Source organism: Notothenia rossii (assembly GCF_949606895.1).
Source record: "Notothenia rossii genome assembly, chromosome: 9".
Lineage (NCBI taxonomy): Eukaryota > Metazoa > Chordata > Actinopteri > Perciformes > Nototheniidae > Notothenia > Notothenia rossii.
Window position 1 is genome coordinate 70,647,090 of NC_136907.1, and position 21,415 is coordinate 70,668,504.

Here is a 21,415-nt window from a genome sequence, read left to right on the forward strand (position 1 = left end):
CACACACACACACACACACACACACACACACACACACACACACACACACACACACACACACACACACACACACACACACACACACTCAATCTTTTCTCAGCTGCAGCTCCGCCGATTTCTCCTCCCTGAGACGGCGGGACGTGGCGAGGCTGTGAGTCGGTGTCTGAGCACACACACAAACTCCCAGCCAGAATGCGGGTGTGTGTGTGTGCTCGGGCTGGTTTCGGGCTGGGTTTCGCTGTGTCTCACTGTCTCGCAGACGGCCACTGGGCCGGGGGGGGGGGGGGGGGGGGGCAGGAGCTCCAACAAGCCGTTTAGGACAGAGAGTGAATACACATACACTATACAGAGATGCTGTATGAGAAACCAATATGATTTGGGAAAATTGCACAATATAAATCTATTCTAGTAGACCTCAACAATGGAATTATGATCAGTAGAAATGGCCATGTCATGGGACCTTTAAGTAACGTTTTTGCAACAGAATGTACATAATTTACGATCTGACATTTAAGAAAAAAACCTAAACAATGGCTTGCACATAACTTCAAAGTAGAGCACTGCAGTAATGATGAACACACCTCTTTTTCACCAGGTGATGGACACTTTATCCAAGCTCTCCTACACAACAACTGCACAACAAGGAGGATTCAAGTAAGTCAACAAAAATAAAACAAAAACAACTTGGATCTTAGTAGACATTTCACAAAGTTATCCATGATTAAAAAAAAGAAGTGTTGGAGTTCCTACACCTTCACGAATGTATGTATTTTATCTGCTGTACACGACCAACCCTCTTTCATTATATTTTCCGTATAGTGATTTTATTCTGGTAACTGCTCACACTGCTTTGCTGTCATTTCCAGGCCATTTCCAACTGAGGAGAGCCTGAGAGACGAGGACATTTACAATAATCTGGAAGACTTGATTGAGTATGTATGAGGCTCCTCTCTGCGGGGCCATTACTGCTGTTGATAGAATGTGATTATTTCGCTCTGTAGCAAAACGCTCTGCTCATCATCCTCGCTCTCCGGGGGTCCGGACTCCCACGTGTGCTGGTAAAACGTTTGGCTCCGTTTCTCTGTTACTGTCAGAGGGAACGAATGAGTAATCATGCATTTTTTTGCTGAGCGCCTGCAAAACAACCCACATCAAGGTCCTGGAAGCGTGCTGTATTTAGCTATTGATGGATAAGAGACAAATAATATGAATGAAATATGTAATGAACAAATACAATATGTTTTATTTCAATATGACATTAGAGTATATGTTTGCTTTGTATAGTGCAGTATGCCTTTCTAAAGCAAGTACTTCTCTTATACGTGCAGTCATTAGTAGTTATTGATGAGTTAATGAGAAACAGAAAAGCACAAGTCCTTATCTATTTTCGCATTAACATAATGTTTTGTAATTATATAAAAAAATAATGTAAATGCTGTATAGTGTTTTGTTTATATGTGTATATTTCTTACCGTTAAATTGTATTTAATACACTGTTTTCATTAACCACAAACTGTTACCTTACACTAAGCAGGAAGTTATTTACGACTGCTAATCAACACATTATAACTGTGTTATTGTGTGTGTGTGTGTGTGTGTGTGTGTGTGTGTGTGTGTGTGTGTGTGTCTGTGTGTGTGTGTGTGTGTGTGTGTGTGTGTGTGTGTGTGTGTGTGTGTGTGTGTGTGTGTGTGTGTGTGTGTAATAGTGAGAATGAAATTGAAAACGATGACGACTTGTATGCAGCGGTGTACGGGCTGGAGGAAGACAACGCAGGGGGGGAGATCTATGAAGACCTTATGAGGACTGAGCAGCATGCCCCATTGGTACACACACACACACACACACACACACACACACACACACACACACACACACACACACACACACACACACACACACACACACCAGTATTGTAGTCAAGTCACCAATTCACGAGTCCAAGTCACTCTCGAGTCACCACTCTTCGAATCCAAGTCCAAGTCCGAGTCACCAAGGGAGAGTCGTAGTCGAGTCCGAGTCCAAGTCCGAGTAACGCAAGGAGTGTCCGAGTCGAGTCCGAGTCATCATTACCTATGTTCGAGTCCGAGTCCAAGTCTGAGTCACCTAAGAAGAGTCCAAGTCAAGTCTGAGTCACAAGTCTTCATATATTAATCTTCGTGGATATATGTGTTGAAATGTAGCTGCTCCTCCACATTGCTTTTATCCTGTCATGTTATACTAATCTGTCTATTGAACTGCTGTGAAGCGAGTTTGGCTACAATTCTTGTAATAGGTGCTATACAAATATAAAGCTTATTACTAATATTAATATTATTATTATTATTATTATTATTATTATTGTAAATTACCTTTAATATGTCTAACTATATTTAAAATGAGTTACCTTTTAGAGAAGTGATTATATTTGTATGCCAATTTTTTCCTATGGTAAAGTTTTCGTTTTGCACTTTTATTTTGATAGTAATAAGATCGGGACTCTTATTTTGAAGGAACTTTTACCGGTTAAATCGGTTTACTGATAAAGATTTCGCCCCAGAAAGCACATGGCTACTTAGCATGCAAAATGACGTAATTCTGCATATTAAGTAGCCATGTGCTTTCGTGTTATCGGTTGAATCTTTATTTATTGATAAGATCACGTTACTCTGATGATAGTGTTCAAGACAGCCTATATGTCTGAACTCGATCCTTAGAGTAATGTGTTACGGAGCACTCTCTTCAATATTGTTTCCACATAGCGAGCATTTTGCGCTGCTCTTTTCCAATGTGGAAGCAGAATGTGTGAAAGCATACAGCACGATGCGGGGTGTGTCTCTAGACATCTCTAGACTGGAATAGCGGGGCCCAGTCCGTGAACTCGCCTCACAGGTGCACATGCCAGGATAGAGGACATCAGACTCCGGAGAAAACTTGCTCGAGTCCGAGTCCGAGTCCAAGTCAGAGCGTCAATGTACAATTCGAGTTCGAGTCATCGTGGGGGGGAATTCACGAGTCCGAGTCCGAGTCCAAGTCAGCGTACGCGAGAATTCACGAGTCCAAGTCCGAGTCGCGTCAATCAGTGCGCGAGTCCGAGTCGAGTCACGAGTCTCGGGACTCGGGACTCGAGTCCGAGTCCAGGACTCGAGTACTCCATCTCTGACAAACACTGTGCAGAACTACACACACACACACACACACACACACACACACACACACACACACACACACACACACACACACACACACACACACACACACACACACACACACACACACACACACACACACACACACACTCAGCGATAGAGACACTATCTTTGGGAAAGGGGTACCAATACTTTAATGTAATGACCTTACAAGTAAAAGTACTGAATTCAACATGTTGTATGAGTACACAAGTATTATGTTGTATAATTATTATTAATTAATATTATAAAAAGACATGTAAGCAGAATTCTAATATTGTAGCAAGTTACATAGTCACCTAACTGTTAGGTAGATTAATCTAAAACAATATTTATAATGACCATGTCAGACTAATTTCCCTCTTAACCTTCGTCCAGAATTCACAGTTTGGTTAAGTATGAAGGACCATATCACTGAAAATAATTGAACTATCTTCACCATCAACAGAACCAAACTAGGACAATACTACTTACATATACTACAAATTCAAAGCATAAGACCCTCCATCTATCCATCGTCCTCCATCTATTTATTTGTAGTATTCTGAGTGCATATTCTGCATAAACTAGCTCACATTAGTGTACGAGATATAACCAAATGTAAAGATAGTAATGTTTAAGCATCACTTTCTAAGGTGTGCGTCTTTCCAGAAGCAGGCGGAGGTGGATGTCCGGAGCTGCTGCCTCTCAGAGATCAAACAGACGGAGGAGAAATACACCGAGACCCTGGAGTCCATCGAGAAGGTACACAAACATCCAGCTGGTCTAAAGTGCAATGAGATCATAAACAATATGCTTTTCTTTGTGTAAAATCACAAATTGGGTGTAGATGTATTGAAATGTGATCAATGGACAAAGTAGAGAAATGTCACCATCAACCTTGTTTAAGTCTGTGGACAAATAATATATCTAGGCTTTTTATTTATTTTTAAATGTCATTTAAAAGGTGAATTTCAAGAACATTTGCCCTTTATGTGACGTCCAATGTGATGTATTTTATTAGTTTCCGTATTTGTGACCCGTAGCTGTTGTTATTATTTAAAATGACCTTTAATATTGGTTATTGACTCCAGTTAAGTAATGACTAAGTGAAATAATCTGAGAGGAGGCGATGGAGGTTTCACTCAGGATATAAATAATTTCTTTCCGCAGTATTTCCTGAATCCTCTGAGGACATTCTTCTCTGCGGCTGAAATTGACAAAGTGTTTGTCAACATAACGGTAAATGCCACAAGTTTCCCTTCTTGTCAAATGACGTGGAAATATTATTTAAATTTCCAGATAAACAGGATGTCTTCTTTCTCAGGACCTGGTTAAAGTTCACAAGAGCCTGATGGTCGACGTGCAGGACTCCATCTTAAACAAAAATGCTTTAAACCTCTACCAGATATTCATTAGCTACAAAGAAAGGTATTTATAATTAACATCCAATCAAATGTATTGTTGTGTTGCAAGGACAGTATTTGAGTTATAACTGCAGTGGCACCTCACATCATTTCCTTTTTTTTTTTGTTGAGTTACATTTAATTGGCTTCATATTTAAAGAAGGTTCATTTTAGGTTCAGTTGATCACTGTTATTTCACTTGCAATGGACTTTTAATAGAGAAACATTGCCAAACACACTTCCTTTAAATCAGACCTTTTGAATTGAATGCAGGATGTTTGCAAATATTTACATTTTAATTATGTATCAAGCATCTACGTGTTGAGTTCAGATTTCACGCAGTGTTCTATTTAGGGACACAACAGGTGCAAGTTCACATGTAAGAGGAAGGATTACTTTCTTATACACTGACGTAATGTTAACGTTATACCATCTTTGTGACAAGCAACATGAACGCAACATATTCATGTTACACTTATCTAATCTTCAGTTAGCACTGTATCACTAACTGGCCTCTGCACACACTCACAGTCCATTTCCCTTTCTAATCCCCCTTCATCCTGTTTTTGCTCTGAATAGACTGCTCATTTATGGGATATACTGCAGTCGGGTGGAGATTGCCATTGCTGTTTTAGACATCATTTGCAAAGAGAAAGAGGAGGTTCGCTTGAAGCTGGAGGTGAGATTAATAAAATATATCAAAATCAAGCAAAAAAAAAAAAAAAAAAAAATGTAGTGGGCGGTGGTGGCGAAGTCGAAATGGAACTTGGCATGGCAACTGGAAGGTCACCAGTTCAAGTCCCGGCAAGACCAAGTGCTACCGAGGTGTCCCTGAGCAAGGCATCGTTCCCACACTGCTCCCCGGGCGCCGTTCAAAATGGCAGCACACTGCTCCTAACACTAGGATGGGTCAAATGCAGAGAAACAATTTCCCCACGGGGATTAATAAAGTATATCAAAATAAAAATAAAAAGATAAAAAAATACCTGAATCACACACACACACACACACACACATATACACACAAACATCTCTCACAGATACAGTTTTTCCAGCGACCCCTAGTGTTCATCTTGTAAACTACACATACATTTACTTTATTGCTTGTTGTCTCAGCTTTAAAACATTTGAAAAGCTATGTAATACTAGTAACCATCAATTACAATTGCTGACTTTATGTGATATATTTGAAATAAAATTAAATATAGGATACTTCGTGATATATGTGTAAAATATATGTTTTATGTCATTTCTTTGAAAACTCTGAACTTGTAGCATGCTCTTTTAAACCAAATAGGATACACAGATATTTCATACCAGATTTTACAATTTGGTTTGTGACGAGTCAAAGCCCTTAAGTAAACAGCAACAGATACATGTAAGCTATGGTTAACACGCAGTTGTGTCTTTTGGTTGATCAGTCCGTGTGAAAAGTCTCAACAACACCAACGTCTTCTGTATAATGATGAATGTAGCTTGTGCTGTTACAAATAAGTGTTTTGTATTTGTTGCAGGAGTGCTCGAAGAGGGCCAACAATGGGAAGTTTACACTGAGAGATCTGCTGGTGGTCCCGATGCAGAGAGTCCTCAAGTACCATCTACTACTTCAGGTAGGGAGTTGTTACTTCTGATCTGCTGTCCTGATGTCAATGGGGAGCTCATTCCACCATTTTGAAGCCAGGATAGCAAACCCACATGTTTTTGCTGATGGGAACTTGGGTCCCCCTTGCAGTGCGGGGGCGGCGAGCTGTTTTTTTAAATTCTAGAGATCAGCCTCTATGGAAAAGTGTGCTTATCACTCCCGGTCTCTCTCCTGTCCCCTGACTTAGATTGGTTTGGTCATCTTTGAATGGATTTGCTGAATCTTGAGTGGAAGTAAAATTACAAAGTACAAAATTAAGGTGTATAAAGTTATTGATTTAAAAACTCCATTGTAACCTTTGAGGCGTACAGCTTTAACATAGAAGTTATTTTGACGTGAAAAACATCAACATTACCCAGGTTTTACTTGGTAAAGTGATATTTCCTTCTCTGAGGATATCAAACACTGCCAATTGTATTTTTTTACTTTATTGATTACATTATAACATGGGGGTTTTTGTCAATTTCAGTTGATTCAACTTGTGGGCCTATTAAGTGCTTCTTTCAGTAGAAAAGTGACCACTTGAGGGCGACATTCTCCACAACTTAGCTTCTCATGTGCCTCCCTGCACAGAATCTCAGATTCACAAAAACCCTATCTATTTTGACAATTCATTTAAGTGTTGCATTTACTCTTTGTATTTCACATCCCTTAAACATTGGTGCAGATAATGAATAAAGAATCATCATTTCCACCTGAGTTCAATATATTTCAGTCAACAGATTCTCCTTTTTAGGGGAAGATCATTTATAGGAGAGTCTTTCACCTGAGTGTAAAATGGATATACGCATGGAACTATAAATTGTATTCTACATGGTTATATCTATGTGTTGCAGTGTGGTTACACTCTTGCTTCCTGTAGACACGTAGCCTTTCAAAACCCCCCCAATTTCACTGATAACTGTGTGACACCGTCTCCCCTGGTTAGTATGAGGATCAGAGGTCAGACTGCAGCTGGCAGGAGAGATGAGGACAATAACTAGAGAGCTGTTTTAAATGGTTTTAGAGGGTAAAGGCCACCGTGGTAAATAGTGGTGATCCTGAGTGTTCAGGCCCCCTGAGGAGAGACTTTGGGAAGTGGGTAAAAAATACAGAAATAGAAGAGGAAGTGGTGAAATGAATGGAAAAGTAGACACAGCTCAGCAAGGCAACATAACTGTAGCATTGTGAAGGAATACTTAATATTATACGATTTTTAATAAAGGGCCAATATACCTAAAGATTGCACACACCTTTTATATTCGATATTATATATATATATAATGTACATGTTGGTGTAATTTGATTATTATTCTCCTGAGATTTCATGATGACATATTTGAAGGTAATGGCAGAATAATGTTGTCATTATGTGGTTATTATGCAAATATAATAATGTATATATATATTATATTCCTGCCTGGCAATAAAATGGCAATTGACAGTCTTTTTATAAAGCTGTGGAGCTTCAAGAAGTCATATATATATTTAGTTTATTACCTGAAGAGAAACAGGTCCTAATTATGTGTCCTCAATTTCCTGATTATTTGACATTAATAATTTGACTTCTACAGCACGTGCCAATCTCTGCCTCACATTCATTTTCTGCATGCAAATAAGATGAATTAAATGTACAAGAACTGAGCTGCCTTCTGAGAACAAATGGTGATTTTATGTTTGAAAAAATGCAGTTTACATATTATTTACCTACCAACACAAGTGTTTTACAATTAAATAATGAACGATTCAATTATTTTTAATGTTATTGCTGGTTGAGGTAAAGACAATTCTATCTACTGATCACATGTTTTGCAAGTACAATCTCAAAATTCAAAGTGTACTGAATATACTGTAGCTGTCAAATAATGTCTTGAAGCAAAAAGTAAACTGTTTCCCTCCCCCATTTGATGTCATTAATTGGATCCAATTTATCAATCTTCAGCTAAAAACTCCCCATTTGCCATCAAAAAAGATACATTTAAGGAAATTGTCTTCCAATTCTAGAGCAACACACCAGTTTATTTGCTAAGAAGATGACATTGTGACATTTAAACAACCTGTGCTGAATGTGTGTGTGTGAGTGTGTGAGTTTGGTGTGTGAACAGTACCCATCCTTTCCTTTCTGTCTTGCTCTAACAGGAGCTAGTCAAACACACTCACGACGCTGCTGACAAGAGCAACTTGAAGATTGCACTTGATGCCATGAAAGTAAGTGCAGTGCTCAATATTAATGGTCCCTCAACTTTGTATTTCAAGCTTTTTACCAAGAGCAGGCTGATTCAGACTGTCTCGAAAATCACACGTTTCTCCGCTGCAAATGGCTGTGATTTGAAAAAGCAAAAATATAAAACGTTTTTGATCCTGTGGGGACCCAGAGCCTGACAGGCAGCTGGTTTAAGGACAAAACAAACAGGAAATACATAGCTTTAGAAAACCTGAAGGCTTGGATCATACAAATGATATTTACATGGAATCTTAACTCAGATCACAGAAGCAAGAAAATACCCGACACAACGTTTTTCATTTCCCCCAGACTATTATTAACTATAGAAAATGTGTGTGTGTGTTTGTGTGTATTTGTGTCTCTCAGGACCTGGCTCAGTTTGTCAACGAGGTGAAGAGAGACAATGAGACTATAAGAGAGATCGACCAGTACCAGCGGTCTATTGAAAACCTGGTAAATCAAATCGATTTCTATATCCATTAGCAGCAGTCTGTGTACTCTTATAAAAGTGAGAAACATCAGAAGGTCACAGACACCTTTCTGAGTCAAGTTTCCAAACATGGTCATTCAATAGCACACCCAGAAATAATTTATCAGTATTACAAGATAGAACTGCTCTTACTCAAGACTAAAAGGGTTAATGCTGGTAAAAACGTAAAAATACTTTACTCGCTTTCCCTGGATTCATCTAATCTTTGTTAGAGTCGGCCACTGTATTTATATATGTCGATTTTTTTAATTATTCTTTCCATTTTCATCACTTTCCATTTGAACAAAGGTCCCTAATTATTCACATTGAATTCATTTAAATTAACAATTTTCATAATGTTTAAATATTTCAATCAAAAAAAAAAGGAGAAAGAATGCTTAATATTTCCTGCCTCCAACTTTTCACATGTGAGGATTTGTTTATTTTGTTTATCCTGATAAAAAAAAACATATATTTATGTCAGTATATTTATGTTGACATTTTAATTCGTCACCTTAGGCACTGGGGAATTGCATTTTCTGACATTTTCTGAAAACAATTGTGCACACAGCCTTAAACCAGTTAAAGGTCTGAGTTGTTAGTGTTCAAATTAAACAGCTTTTACATTTCAATAAGGGACATATGATACAGTCAAGCCCCTCAGGGATATCACCTTTATGTAAGGTGTAATATATGGAATACATAAGCAAAAATATGCTATCACAAACAGGGGTAGTAAGAAAGTGGAAAAGGACGATATATGGTGGTGAAGAAAGAATTCAGTTGATAGAAAGAGTAGAAAGTTGGACAAAAGTGTAACCAGCAGCATCACTCAGTTGTCATTGAACAAAAATGGTGGAATGAGTGAATGTAATGGCAGAATGTATCAAGAGTCTGCTCGGACTGATCTGCTGATTGTGACATGCCTTACATGATGTTTCACTGGGAATACAATATAGATACATTTGGATTATCGAAAAGAAACAATGATGTGGTATTGGTGGTGGATATCTGGGTTATTTAAAAAGTAACTGAGATACACTGATTATGCAAAAGATGTTTAATGCTGGAAATGTTTAGTGACACATTTGAACTTTTACTACAATGTTTTTGCCTATGATTGGTTACTTTCATATGCTTTCATTTGGAATACCTTTGTCCTGTATTATCTACCGGTATGCATATTTTATATATTTGTCTTTCTTTTTAGAATCAGCCTCTAATCAACTTTGGTCGCCCGAAAGGTGACGGAGAAGTGCGCATGGTCTCCAGTGTGGACAAGAGGAAACAGGACAGGTTGTTCTGTTTCACCTTCTTCATCCTGAAAAAGAAATTAGGACACACATTCAACACACAAGAAATGTCTGATGAAGATATTTAACATTCGGTCTTATTTACAGACACATCTTCCTATTTGACGTGGCCGTCATTGTTTGCAAGAGAAGAGGAGACAACTATGAGATGAAGGAAATCCTCGACCTCAACTATTTTAAGATCACAAACAACCCCACCACGGACAGAGAGAGTAAAAAGGTCAGTTGACCGTGAAAACACAATATACCTCTATACATGCACATGTACACATAATGCGCTTGTATATGAGTTTTGTGCACTTCATATTGCATTGAATATTGGATGAATGGGTTTAATATTGTCCCTCTTGTTTTGATTATATTAAGGTCAATATCAGTAAACCACTCCATGGAAATATTTCAATTCAACCTCTGTTCGCCTCTAGATTTGATAACTTAAACTAAACGGGCACTTGGAGAAAGCAGGCCTCCACCAAGCCCGTTTCCATGAGTGAAAAAAGTATTTGTTTATCCACCCTGTGACTCTCCAAAACGTGAGGGTTTCTCCTACATCAGGGGTGTCCAAACCTTTTTCACCGAGGGCCACATACAGAAAAGATATTCGAAGGGCTGGGCCACTCACTAGAACTGAGGTTTATTGCCTCACAAGTGAAGTTATAAGTTAGCAACATCTAAGTAAATTATTCTTGATACAACAGCCTACATCACAGCTTCCCATAGGGTTTCATTTATTGTGTTAGCAGCTCATTCCTTACAACAGAAGCCTTAGATTGTTTATCATAGGAATATAATAGGAAGGGTATATTTCCAGGTTGTTATGTAAATAAGTTAGTGGGCGTTTTTCTTATCGACTTAGATTTACTTGACTGAAAGTGGGTTTATTAACACATGAATACTACTGTGTGATATATGTTTACAGATGTATTTAAGAAGTACAAGACAAGCTCAATTTTCATTTGGGGGCTGCATCCCATTATACTTTTTGAATTTGCTGAGGGCCGATTCAAAAAGTTTGGACATCTCTGTTTTGCATGAAAACATGGTTGGTAATTTTTCTGTAATCCAGCTTTAAAAAACTGAACCAAAACCATAACGTGAGAGATGTTGGATGCCATGTAAGAGTTCTTCTCTCCCTCGCTGGTGTGGGGTCGGTGACCACACACAGTTTGTACAGAGTATGCTATTTTCCGCCCTGTGGGAACGTTATCAGAGTGAAGGGGACTTGTTGATGTCTTGTTGATGTATGCCCACAGATGGTGTCTTCTCACTCATTAGCTGATTGCTAATGTGAAACTGACAGCTTGCCAGAGTGGAATGGTTCTGTTTGTTTTTTTTAAACCAAATTGACTCCATTATCATCCTCACATACTGCATTGTGGAATGATAGTGTGATTGGGTGTTGTATGTTTGTGTGGGACATGTGTCTGGCAGTGATTGGTATTTAACAACTATGGTCATGGTCCTGATGTGTTTATGTGTGTGGTTAGCATTATACCGGGTTTTAGAAGCAAATAACCTTGTTCTAAACATATAATGACACAGTGCAATTTGCTCGTCTTCATTTTTATCCTGTTCAATTTCCAATATTTTGCCAGACAGGTCTAAGACTTAATTGGTAACGAGACACAGAAACACAGAGAACAGACACATATTCACAGACACACAGATACTGTGTACCTACATCCACCTCAACACACACACACACACACACGCACGCACGCACGCACGCACGCACGCACGCACGCACGCACGCACGCACGCACGCACGCACGCACGCACGCACGCACGCACGCACGCACGCACACACACACACACACACACACACACACACACACACACACACACACACACACACACACACACACACACACACACACACACACACCGCAGGACAGAGATGCTAATATCGGGTGATGAATGTGTGCAGACCTCCAAGGCTGCTTATAGCTCTATATCATTTTCTACTAAATGAAACTTCAGAGTGTGATTGTGGCGCCGCTGAGCACACACACAGTCATCAATGATTTAACACTCAGCTGAGCCCTTAACTCTCAGGACTTTGCAAGGCTGGCCAATCACTGCCCGGTAAACCTGGACCACTGTTCCTCTTATTAGGTATGACACAAACAAGCTGCAACAGATTAGGGTGGCCAAAACTAAGAGGCTTGGGAATTGATTGAAATGTTTTCCCAAATATGGCCACGGCTAAGGCGTTTAACGCGGTGAGTGTTCTACTCGTAGTATTTATTTGGTGGTCCAAGCTGGGAATGGGTGGCTAAAGAGAAAACAAGCAATCAATAGTTATATTTTACTCCCTGAATTATTTTAGGAGAGGACTTTTGCAACTGTGGTTTAAAAGTTTTGATGGTGTTTCTAAATCTAAGTTGTGTTTGGAAAGGAAAGATCGAACGGCGTCTTTGGTTCCTTTGAGGCAGATTAGGAGACTCTGCCTTTCTGTCATCACAGCTTAAGTCCTCTTTGGGCAAGCTTTGGTTAAACTGCTCTTGCTGCTGCTCTCTTGACAATGACAAAATATAACAGCATCCTTGGTTGATCTTTGAGCCCAGTGGCACCAAGTTATTGAAGACAGCATTAATGGTAGTACGTCAGCCCATTAAATCAACCCTCTATTACACTTGTATTTCCAGGTTATTTTCTTCATTTTTTAAAACATATTTACCATTTTTCTAACAGCCACACAAGTTGAATGTGTCTCTTTACTGTATGCTTCTTAGGTATTGGAAACAGCGCAAGTATTTATGTAACCGCCAGTCTCAGAGTATCACGCTCTGTATACCTACAAACACATCCTATCTATTCATGGGTTTCTGAGATTTATCAAACACAAATAAAAACTCTTAGAGGAGAAACACCCATTTTTAACTCAAATTGTAGTTTTGAGCCAGTCATCATTTAAAGTGTACACTCTGTTAGATAATCATTACAGATAACCATTACATTTCCTTTCTATGCACATCCATTTGCAAATGTACGTATGCCTTCATGAGAACATGCCTGTTTTCCTTCTCTCCTCCCCAGTGGTGCTACGGGTTCTACGTGACTCACCAGCAGGGGCACACAGGCTTTGAACTATTCTTCAAGACCAGAGAACTAAAGAAGAAGTGGCTGGATCAGTTTGAAATGGCCATGTAAGTACAGGGAGGCGTGAATACCAGTCAGGACACAACACAGTAGACCATTGTATGTATGTCACTGGAAAAAAAGCTGTGTGTGTGTGTGTGTGTGTGTGTGTGTGTGTGTGTGTGTGTGTGTGTGTGTGTGTGTGTGTGTGTGTGTGTGCTGTTTATTTGTCATTCGCATGCATGGTATTCCAAGGCCGAGAGAGAGGTGTTGACTCTCATGTGTAGTGTTTGATCAGGTCTTTGCTGTAATCAAACACATACTGCTGACAGCATGATAACACACACACACACACACACACACACACACACACACACACACACACACACACACACACACACACACACACACACACACACACACACACACACACACATAAACTCTGCCAAAGAGCTGCAAAACTACAAAGAAGTCACTCCGACTCGATGCTTCTTCAAATCAGCGATTTATGGAGATATATCTTTTGTATTATTTTGTAACAGTGGGAGGATTTCTCGGGCAGAATCCTGTCTGCATCCTTTGTAATGTTGATTCAGAAGTGTACAGTGTTGTTTTGACATTCCAATCTGATTGACTGAACAAATGCTTTTGTGTTTGGGCCGGATATGTATGAATACAATATTTCTGAAATGCATGCTGACTATCTGCTATGGCCTTGCAGAATACAATTTTTGGATTACACTTGATCTGTGCACAGCGGCAAAACAATGCATCGTGTAGGGAGGTAGATGAATCAGTGTGCAATTTAAAGGTATTGTTTTGAAGCCTTTTACTTCAAAACAATGAAGAGACTCATACAAAGATTATCCCTCTCAATTACCATTTATCACCCACTAAAATGTGCTAATTACTTTACTTCAAAGTATTTATTTCTCTTACTTGAACTTGCAGTACAAATGCATTAACCTACACAACCACTTGGCCCTTAACGCCTGCTCAAAATATTGGAAAAAAAACATGTAATTATTAAAATGAGTTAAGAACAAATAACTATTTTCCACCCCCTAAAACAGTTTTCTGCAGATACAGGATTTGTGTGTGTGTGTGTGTGTGTGTGTGTGTGTGTGTGTGTGTATATATTAGGTAAGGCCCCTAGTAGGGGTCTTTTCAGAAAGGGAACATTGTACCTGTATGGGCTGCTGATGAAGGAGCCACTTATAGGAGCACTCAGTTTAAGTGGCTTCCGGATGGTGTATTCAACCAAAAAGAGTTTTTTTTTTTTTTCAGTCATGTTTGTTCATGTTCCAGGAAAGGGTGCTTATTTGCGAATGCATGTTTCCCCTCTCACTTCTGAACACATGCAGCTCAAAATTGGATTTGTCCAGGCCAATTCAAGTCCTCTTCATACAAGTAAAGATGCACTGGGGGGAAAATTGCTTTTACTTCAGTCAGTTGAAGGAACAAATTGCTAATTGTTTTTGCCACAACACATTTGTTTTGTTCAGTTGAGGAGGAAATAATTAAGAATGTTTTGTTAATTGAGATAAATAAAAGAAAGTTGTTCTCACTACCGAGAAACACAGTCATTTTCAGGGCTTGACTGAAATATCTCAACAAACATTGGATCGGTTGCACGAGGACTTTTTGCCCATACATCCTAATGACTTTGGGAATCCCATACGTTTTCCTGCAGTGCCATTATTTCTTTTTAAATGTTGACCCCCTGATGTGAGATGGTTAATATTTCCCCTGCTTGTCATCAACACAACCGCGCACCATTCTTATATCCTCTACTCCCATATAAGTTACATTAATATCTTAAAATCATATCAGTTACAATAACGCACAGATTTTTCCTTGGATAATTTTTTACAAAAATACCACCTAATAAACAAACAAAAAAAGCTCTTTCATTTCAAATTTAGTTTTTTCTTTCTTTATGTTCTTACCTGCTTTTATTTTTAATTTGACTGTTTTGCTCTAAGTATTTGTTTTGCATATATACACCAAAGCAAATGTCAATCCATTTACCACAGTATGATTATAGACTCTTGTTTTCATTTAACAATGTTTTGTTCATATTCCCTGTCCTAGATCAAATATTCGCCCTGAGAAAGCGAACCACAACTCCCACCAGTTCAAGATGCACACCTTTGAGAGAATCACTTCCTGTAGTTTCTGTCACCTCTTGCTCAGGTAATATTTTTACTGTATGCTTTTGATCAGAAGTCCTTGTAAACCACAGCTGTAAAGGGTGAACATGAACTGTAACACTAATTGTCCTATGTTGGCAAGTCATTATGTGTTATTGCACTATTCAAATTCACTTTCAAATATGTGTTATACTTTATTGAACGTATGAAAGAAACACCATAAACATTTTTTGTTTCAGTCTTCAAAATTACTGGCACTGAGATAATTGCAGACTGCTGTCTACCTTTCAGCAACCAGTATCTGTTTTATGGTTTTTGAAAGCTAAATGAAATTTCTTGTGTATTTTTGTCTTCCCTGGACAATTTGAAAGAAGCCGGAAATGTCACGTTGCCTCTCTTAAAGAGGCAGTTATACATGAAGTATGTCCTGTGTTTGTTTTTCAGGGGCATCTTTAACCAGGGTTATCTCTGTGTTAAATGTGGGCTGGGGGCTCATAAGGAGTGTCTGGGACGACTGGGAATCTGCGGGAGAACAGGTGAGAGGGAATTCACAATGGAGAAAAACTAAATGTATTGTGTTTCACTTGTTAACACTTTGGTCCCTTTAAATTTATTGTGAACACCACTGAAATCATTTCCTAATTTTTTGGGAAAGTTCCCTTTAGCGCCTAATTTTCCGCACACAAAATATCGAAATCCCACACACACACACACACACACACACACACACACACACACACACACACACACACACACACACACACACACACACACACACACACACACACACACACACACACACACACACACACACACACACACACACACACACACACACACACACACACACACACACAAATGCCAGATTGCCAACCTTGTACACATCTTATCTAACAGCTGGCATGCTATGGCATTTGTTGTAAATATTCATAGCCTCCATGCTTTTGAATATATAACCCCTTGATCTTCTCTTACTTAGCGTTCCCCATGCCCACATTGCTTCTCCAACATACCCTTTTCCCTCTTCAAAGAAAATTAAAATAGTGTTTTTAGAAAAAAGTGCACATTACCTATGACGTTTAGCATTCAGATTGTGCTCTAAAGATATTTAGCCATTGTTGCATCTGACTCCCGTGTGAAGCTTCAGCTCTTTGTCACCAGTGTGGGGCTGTAGTCCAGGTACATTACCCTCACCGACAGCTGAAGGCAGCTCAGGCCTTTGACATGCTTTTCTGGAGCAGCAGCGCGGTGGTCTTTATGTATTCTGGGGCATGATGAGGGCCAGCAGAGGTTGACAGTTGAGGTTGTATGTCAGGAAGCGACCACACACTCATATTGTATTCTTCTCACTTTGTTTGTCTCTCACCTGACTGCAGATTCCACCAAGCTGAAGGCCAAGGTAAGTTTCTACAGTTTTTCTTCGTAACTTACGCCTATGTACTTATTGAAGCAAAACAAAGCAGATAAGATAATATTCACCAATACATGTGGAGTGATTGGCCAAACTCCTGTCAACTCATAACAGATGACCAATAAGATCTACTGCTGCTGCTCTGTGGGTTAAGACTAAGTTAATGTTTGCTGTCACTTCACTTTGAATCGAAAATATAATGGATCTTAGGTAAAAATAAAACTATAAACCATAGGCCCGTCCACACGGCGGCGTGCGTTGAAGCTTCAACGCTTCTGCCCATTCACTTTGAATGGGGTGACGTCACGCTTCGCCGAACTGCATTTTGGGAGCGTCGCTACGCGTTGCTCACGTTGCTCATGTTGCTCGCTTCAAAAGTTGAGCAATGTTCAACTTTTGAAGCTTCGACGGAAGCGTCAGCCAATCAAATCATAGGCCAGTACAAGATCTAGCTAATCAAACCGCGTGCCCCTGTGTCCGGGGCGGGAGATTCATGTAATTGATTGTTGGTCGAGTTTCAGACACGCCCACCTGCAAGCTTCAACGCACGCCGCCGTGTGGACGCTTCATAATTAAACTCTTAAAAAGTATATCTATTACTTTTTCTGTGTCACATTAGAAGCTCAATATAATTAACCTGTCAGAAAAGTACGAGGGCTTTCACCTTTAAAACCCTGTTTTTGTAATTTGTGACAGCTAATTTGAAGACTGCTCAGTCTATGATATCCAGGTGGTTTGTGGATCATATTTTCATATATAACTTCCGACATAGACAAAAAGCTCAGAAACAGACCTCCTTCATTTTACTCTTTTATGTAAAATAGTTAGACCAAACATCCAAAGAGTAAACACTCACAGATAATTGTTTTTAAAAGTGTGACTCATTGTTCGGCTGATTGAATGGCCAGTCTATTTCTCTCTCCATATTTCTTCCTTCCTTTATTTATTTGTTTCCGTTTTGCTTAGGGTACTTCCTCTCCCCAACAACAGGAAATCCCAACACCACCAAACTCAGGTCAGTATGGCTGAGGAACTCTGCCTCTAGGAACCTTCTTAAGCTGTTTCTCAATTCAGACACAACAAACAGGAGGAAAATGGCACGGTTAGTCAGAGGCCAAGGTTAGACCTGAAGGAAAAAGATTATAGCTTACCCTCAGATGTTATCAAACCTACAAAACCTCACATTATTTATCAAATATTGCTCAACGTATTCTTCTTGGAAATGCAAGGACGTGAATCTCCCATGCTCACGAAATGGGTTTAAAGGAGAGCAACAGCAGTTTCTTTTTTTTGACTTATATATTTGAGTAAGAATAACCTATGAATAAAAGGATGTAGAAGGGAACCTTAACCAATGCACAAAGCCTTTTCTCGCCGCATGCTGTGATGCCTACACCCGGGACGGCATTGAGATGAATTGGAGTGGGTGGAGTCATTATGAGGACTCCTGCAGGAGAAACGCTGGCGGAAAAGCACTTCCAGATGTCTATATGCGTCGGCCTCAACCGCTGAGCTGTGCCTTTGTGATAAATCAATTTCCATAAGGGGCTTTATTAGAAAGACAGCCATGCTTATTGTTCTTATTAAAAACATGAATCTGAGGTATTCCATTCATCTGAGGTCACCGGCAGCAAATAGTTTCCTCGGGCTGGTTTGCAGGGGAGCCATGGCTGGAGGGGAGATGTGTCTGAGGGGGCTAGATGTTGGAGTCTGTGGAGAGTAAGTGGCTGTGTCTTTAAAGTTGGCAGGGGTGTTTAGTCTTAGCCTTAGCTGGATGCTTGTGGCTGTGTTGGTCTGCCATGCCGAGGGAAAAGATTGGAGCTGCACCGTACACGAACCAAAGAGATTAATTTCCCTGTGAGAGTCAATCCCTGTCTTTTGGATTGTTCCATTTAGTTGGTTCAATCAACATGACTGTCAGGAAGTCACATGTATGTACCTGTGAGGGATAATACATGCTGAGACTTTGAAAAAAATGTGTAAAATACATACTTTTGTATTAAACAACAATAGGTTATCACCCACTGCGTATTCATGCAGATAGTCATGCCCCGGAGATTTCTGCTGTCAACTCAGTACAATGCAGCGTGTCACGGAAAATGTACGTAGTCGTTCTTAGTTAACTGAAAATCTGCAATTAGATAGCAACTTATCAGGATCCAAAAAAATGTTTTTGCTCACTTCAGCTTGCTGCAGTTAAATAGAAATGTACTCAAGAGCGAGATATTACTGTTGTGACTAAGATGATAGAAGTCAAGTAAAAGTAACAGGAAATGCATCAAACATATGCCCACTGTTCATATAGACGTAGTTCCAGTTGGCTCTATTGCAAATAATATTTCCTTTAGACTTAAAAGCATTAAAATCACATTTTTAGTTAAGAAGAAATTAACATACAATGTAACTCATTTTCAATCTCTTTGTTGTACACATTAACAGTATTTTTTAACTATAACATACATTTAATAGATACAAAATACTGTGGCTATGTATGACCAAGACCTTCTTAGACTCATTCATGCTACACAACATTATTTATCTTGCACCTGCTGTATCTTCCTCTGCATAAGACTCTCCGATAAATGTTTCAAAAGTTGAGTGTGCATGTGTTTGTATTCTCTGTCTGCCAGGTTTACCCAGGATGGTTGTGATCAGAGACTACAGTGGCATCCCCTATCCGCAGTGTGGGCCCCCACTAAGCATTCATGCGGGGGATGTCATTGAACTGATGTTTGCCGACCTGCACAGCTCCTGGTGGCAGGTGCGTGTCACTCAGCTCATCTTCGTTTTATCTGAACATCTGTGACTCTATGAAAAGATAACATGTCACGGCTCACCGGGTTGGCTCAGTGCACGCAAAGTCTTTGCAGTGTCATGGGTTTGAAGCCGTGCCGCATGTCACCGTTTCTCCCTCTTACCTGCTGCACGTCCTTCTAGCCGATAAAAGCTTTGAAACTAACGGGGTGACATCGACAATTTATCTCCTTTGGCCGTTATTGTTTATAAATCACACATTATAGCGAGGTTGTTTTATCACATTCTGTGTCCTGTCAGGTGAGCCATAAATATGACAAAATGATGAGGTCAGCGTTAATTAGAAATATGAGTCGAAATATCTGTTTGAACTCCGCAGAACCCCAGTTACATTAAAAGTAGGATATCTGTCTGTTCTTTCACTCCTCGGATTGAATCACAGCCTCCATCAGATGATCTAACCAATTAGTGGCTTCAGTTGATTAATTGAGTGCCACAGAGTGACTATAAAACAGCGGACGTGGGAGTCTCTGGAGGACGTTTTAATGGTTGGTGCACAACCTCGAGTACAGGCACATTTAGCAACCATCTCACGAGGTCAGCCAAAGGTTGACAGCGTTTGACCTTATCCATTTTTGAAAGGATGGGGCGATTTATCTGGGGTCTTCCGGCAGACTCCCTAGCTGTTTCTCACTGTGCTTTACGGCTGCATTAAAGCCTCATCCTCATGTTGGTGCTGCTCCAATCAGACTGCAGTCTTTGCCAACGGCACCGCTGGGATTTGGCACCTGGCCAGATTTCCTATGCTCCATGTTTCTCTCTGTTGTGGCAAGAGCACAAGGTGGATGGAGAGGACACGAATGCCGGGAGACTTCTTGTAAGCCGAAAGAACGACTCGCTGAATGACCTGATGGCACTGCATTGTTTGCTGCCATGGCAACAATGCATGCTGGAGGGGGATAATTAAAGGAATTAAATGATAATACACATTTGTGTCTATTCCAGTAGGGTGCATAATGATACTGCAACAAGGCCCTCCACCAAAAAGTCAGATCCAATTAGCCAATTGTTCTGGCTTTGCAAAGCAGTGAATAGATGCAATTATATATACATCACATGTGCAAGGCTATTGGACAGCAATGTTAGTGGGAAACTGATTTTGACTCCAATCCATACATGTACTTTAATAAGTCACTATATCAATCAATATTGAAGTGTCTTTAATAAGTGCTATATACATTACATTTATTATTATTATTTTAATATTATTTTATTATTATGTGATCTGTTTCATTATATGTTGTGGTTTGTAGCCTTTGTTTTTAATTTTTTCACAGGACGGTAGCATATCAACAGATGGTGGCAGTAATAAGCCAGAAAATGTAGGATTGAGTGTACAAAGAGAAAAAAGGATTAAAATACTCAAATATAAACAATAGAAGTTTCAAAGCATGAAATAAAGACTTTGCAAGAGTTCTCAACACGTGTGTAAGGGTGTTGCGGTCACACACAATGCATTTTGGTGGGAAACACTGAATCCAAAGAAAACCCTCTTTGTTTACAATGACATCCCCACAGGGTTCCTTTAATCTTCAGCGTCCCCAGTGGCGCCAGAGGATGGAATTACAGAACATTGAGAATTCATATCCCCTGTTACCCAGGAGGCAATTATCCCCCGTCCCACTGGCAGAACAATACAATCAATCACTGTAATTTCATTTGATCCTTTGGCTGCTGCCTGTTTATGCCAACAGAGTAATAAGTTTAATCTTTATCATACGCTTATCGAAGGCATAACAAATAGAGAGGGGCTTTCAAAAAAGCTTTGATGAAATGTTA

At 39.6% G+C, this 21,415-nt stretch overlaps 1 protein-coding gene across 3 annotated transcripts in view; it reads left to right on the forward strand.

Moving 5' to 3' along the window:
* Positions 1–21,415, forward strand: part of LOC307018798 (guanine nucleotide exchange factor VAV3-like) — a 45,920-nt gene that overhangs the window by 9,411 nt on the left and 15,094 nt on the right. For 2 of the 3 annotated variants that reach the window (XM_079649226.1, XM_079649228.1), the window contains exons 3-20: positions 596–654; positions 867–932; positions 1,707–1,824; positions 3,817–3,909; positions 4,318–4,386; positions 4,472–4,575; positions 5,130–5,229; positions 6,065–6,160; positions 8,311–8,379; positions 8,762–8,848; positions 10,075–10,160; positions 10,265–10,397; positions 13,217–13,326; positions 15,353–15,454; positions 15,856–15,947; positions 16,788–16,810; positions 17,789–17,837; positions 19,453–19,583. In XM_079649226.1, coding sequence (XP_079505352.1) covers positions 596–654; positions 867–932; positions 1,707–1,824; positions 3,817–3,909; positions 4,318–4,386; positions 4,472–4,575; positions 5,130–5,229; positions 6,065–6,160; positions 8,311–8,379; positions 8,762–8,848; positions 10,075–10,160; positions 10,265–10,397; positions 13,217–13,326; positions 15,353–15,454; positions 15,856–15,947; positions 16,788–16,810; positions 17,789–17,837; positions 19,453–19,583 — 1,587 coding nt within the window. The remainder of the gene's footprint in view (positions 1–595; positions 655–866; positions 933–1,706; positions 1,825–3,816; positions 3,910–4,317; positions 4,387–4,471; positions 4,576–5,129; positions 5,230–6,064; positions 6,161–8,310; positions 8,380–8,761; positions 8,849–10,074; positions 10,161–10,264; positions 10,398–13,216; positions 13,327–15,352; positions 15,455–15,855; positions 15,948–16,787; positions 16,811–17,788; positions 17,838–19,452; positions 19,584–21,415) is intronic. The other variant, XM_079649227.1, reaches the window with a different exon arrangement.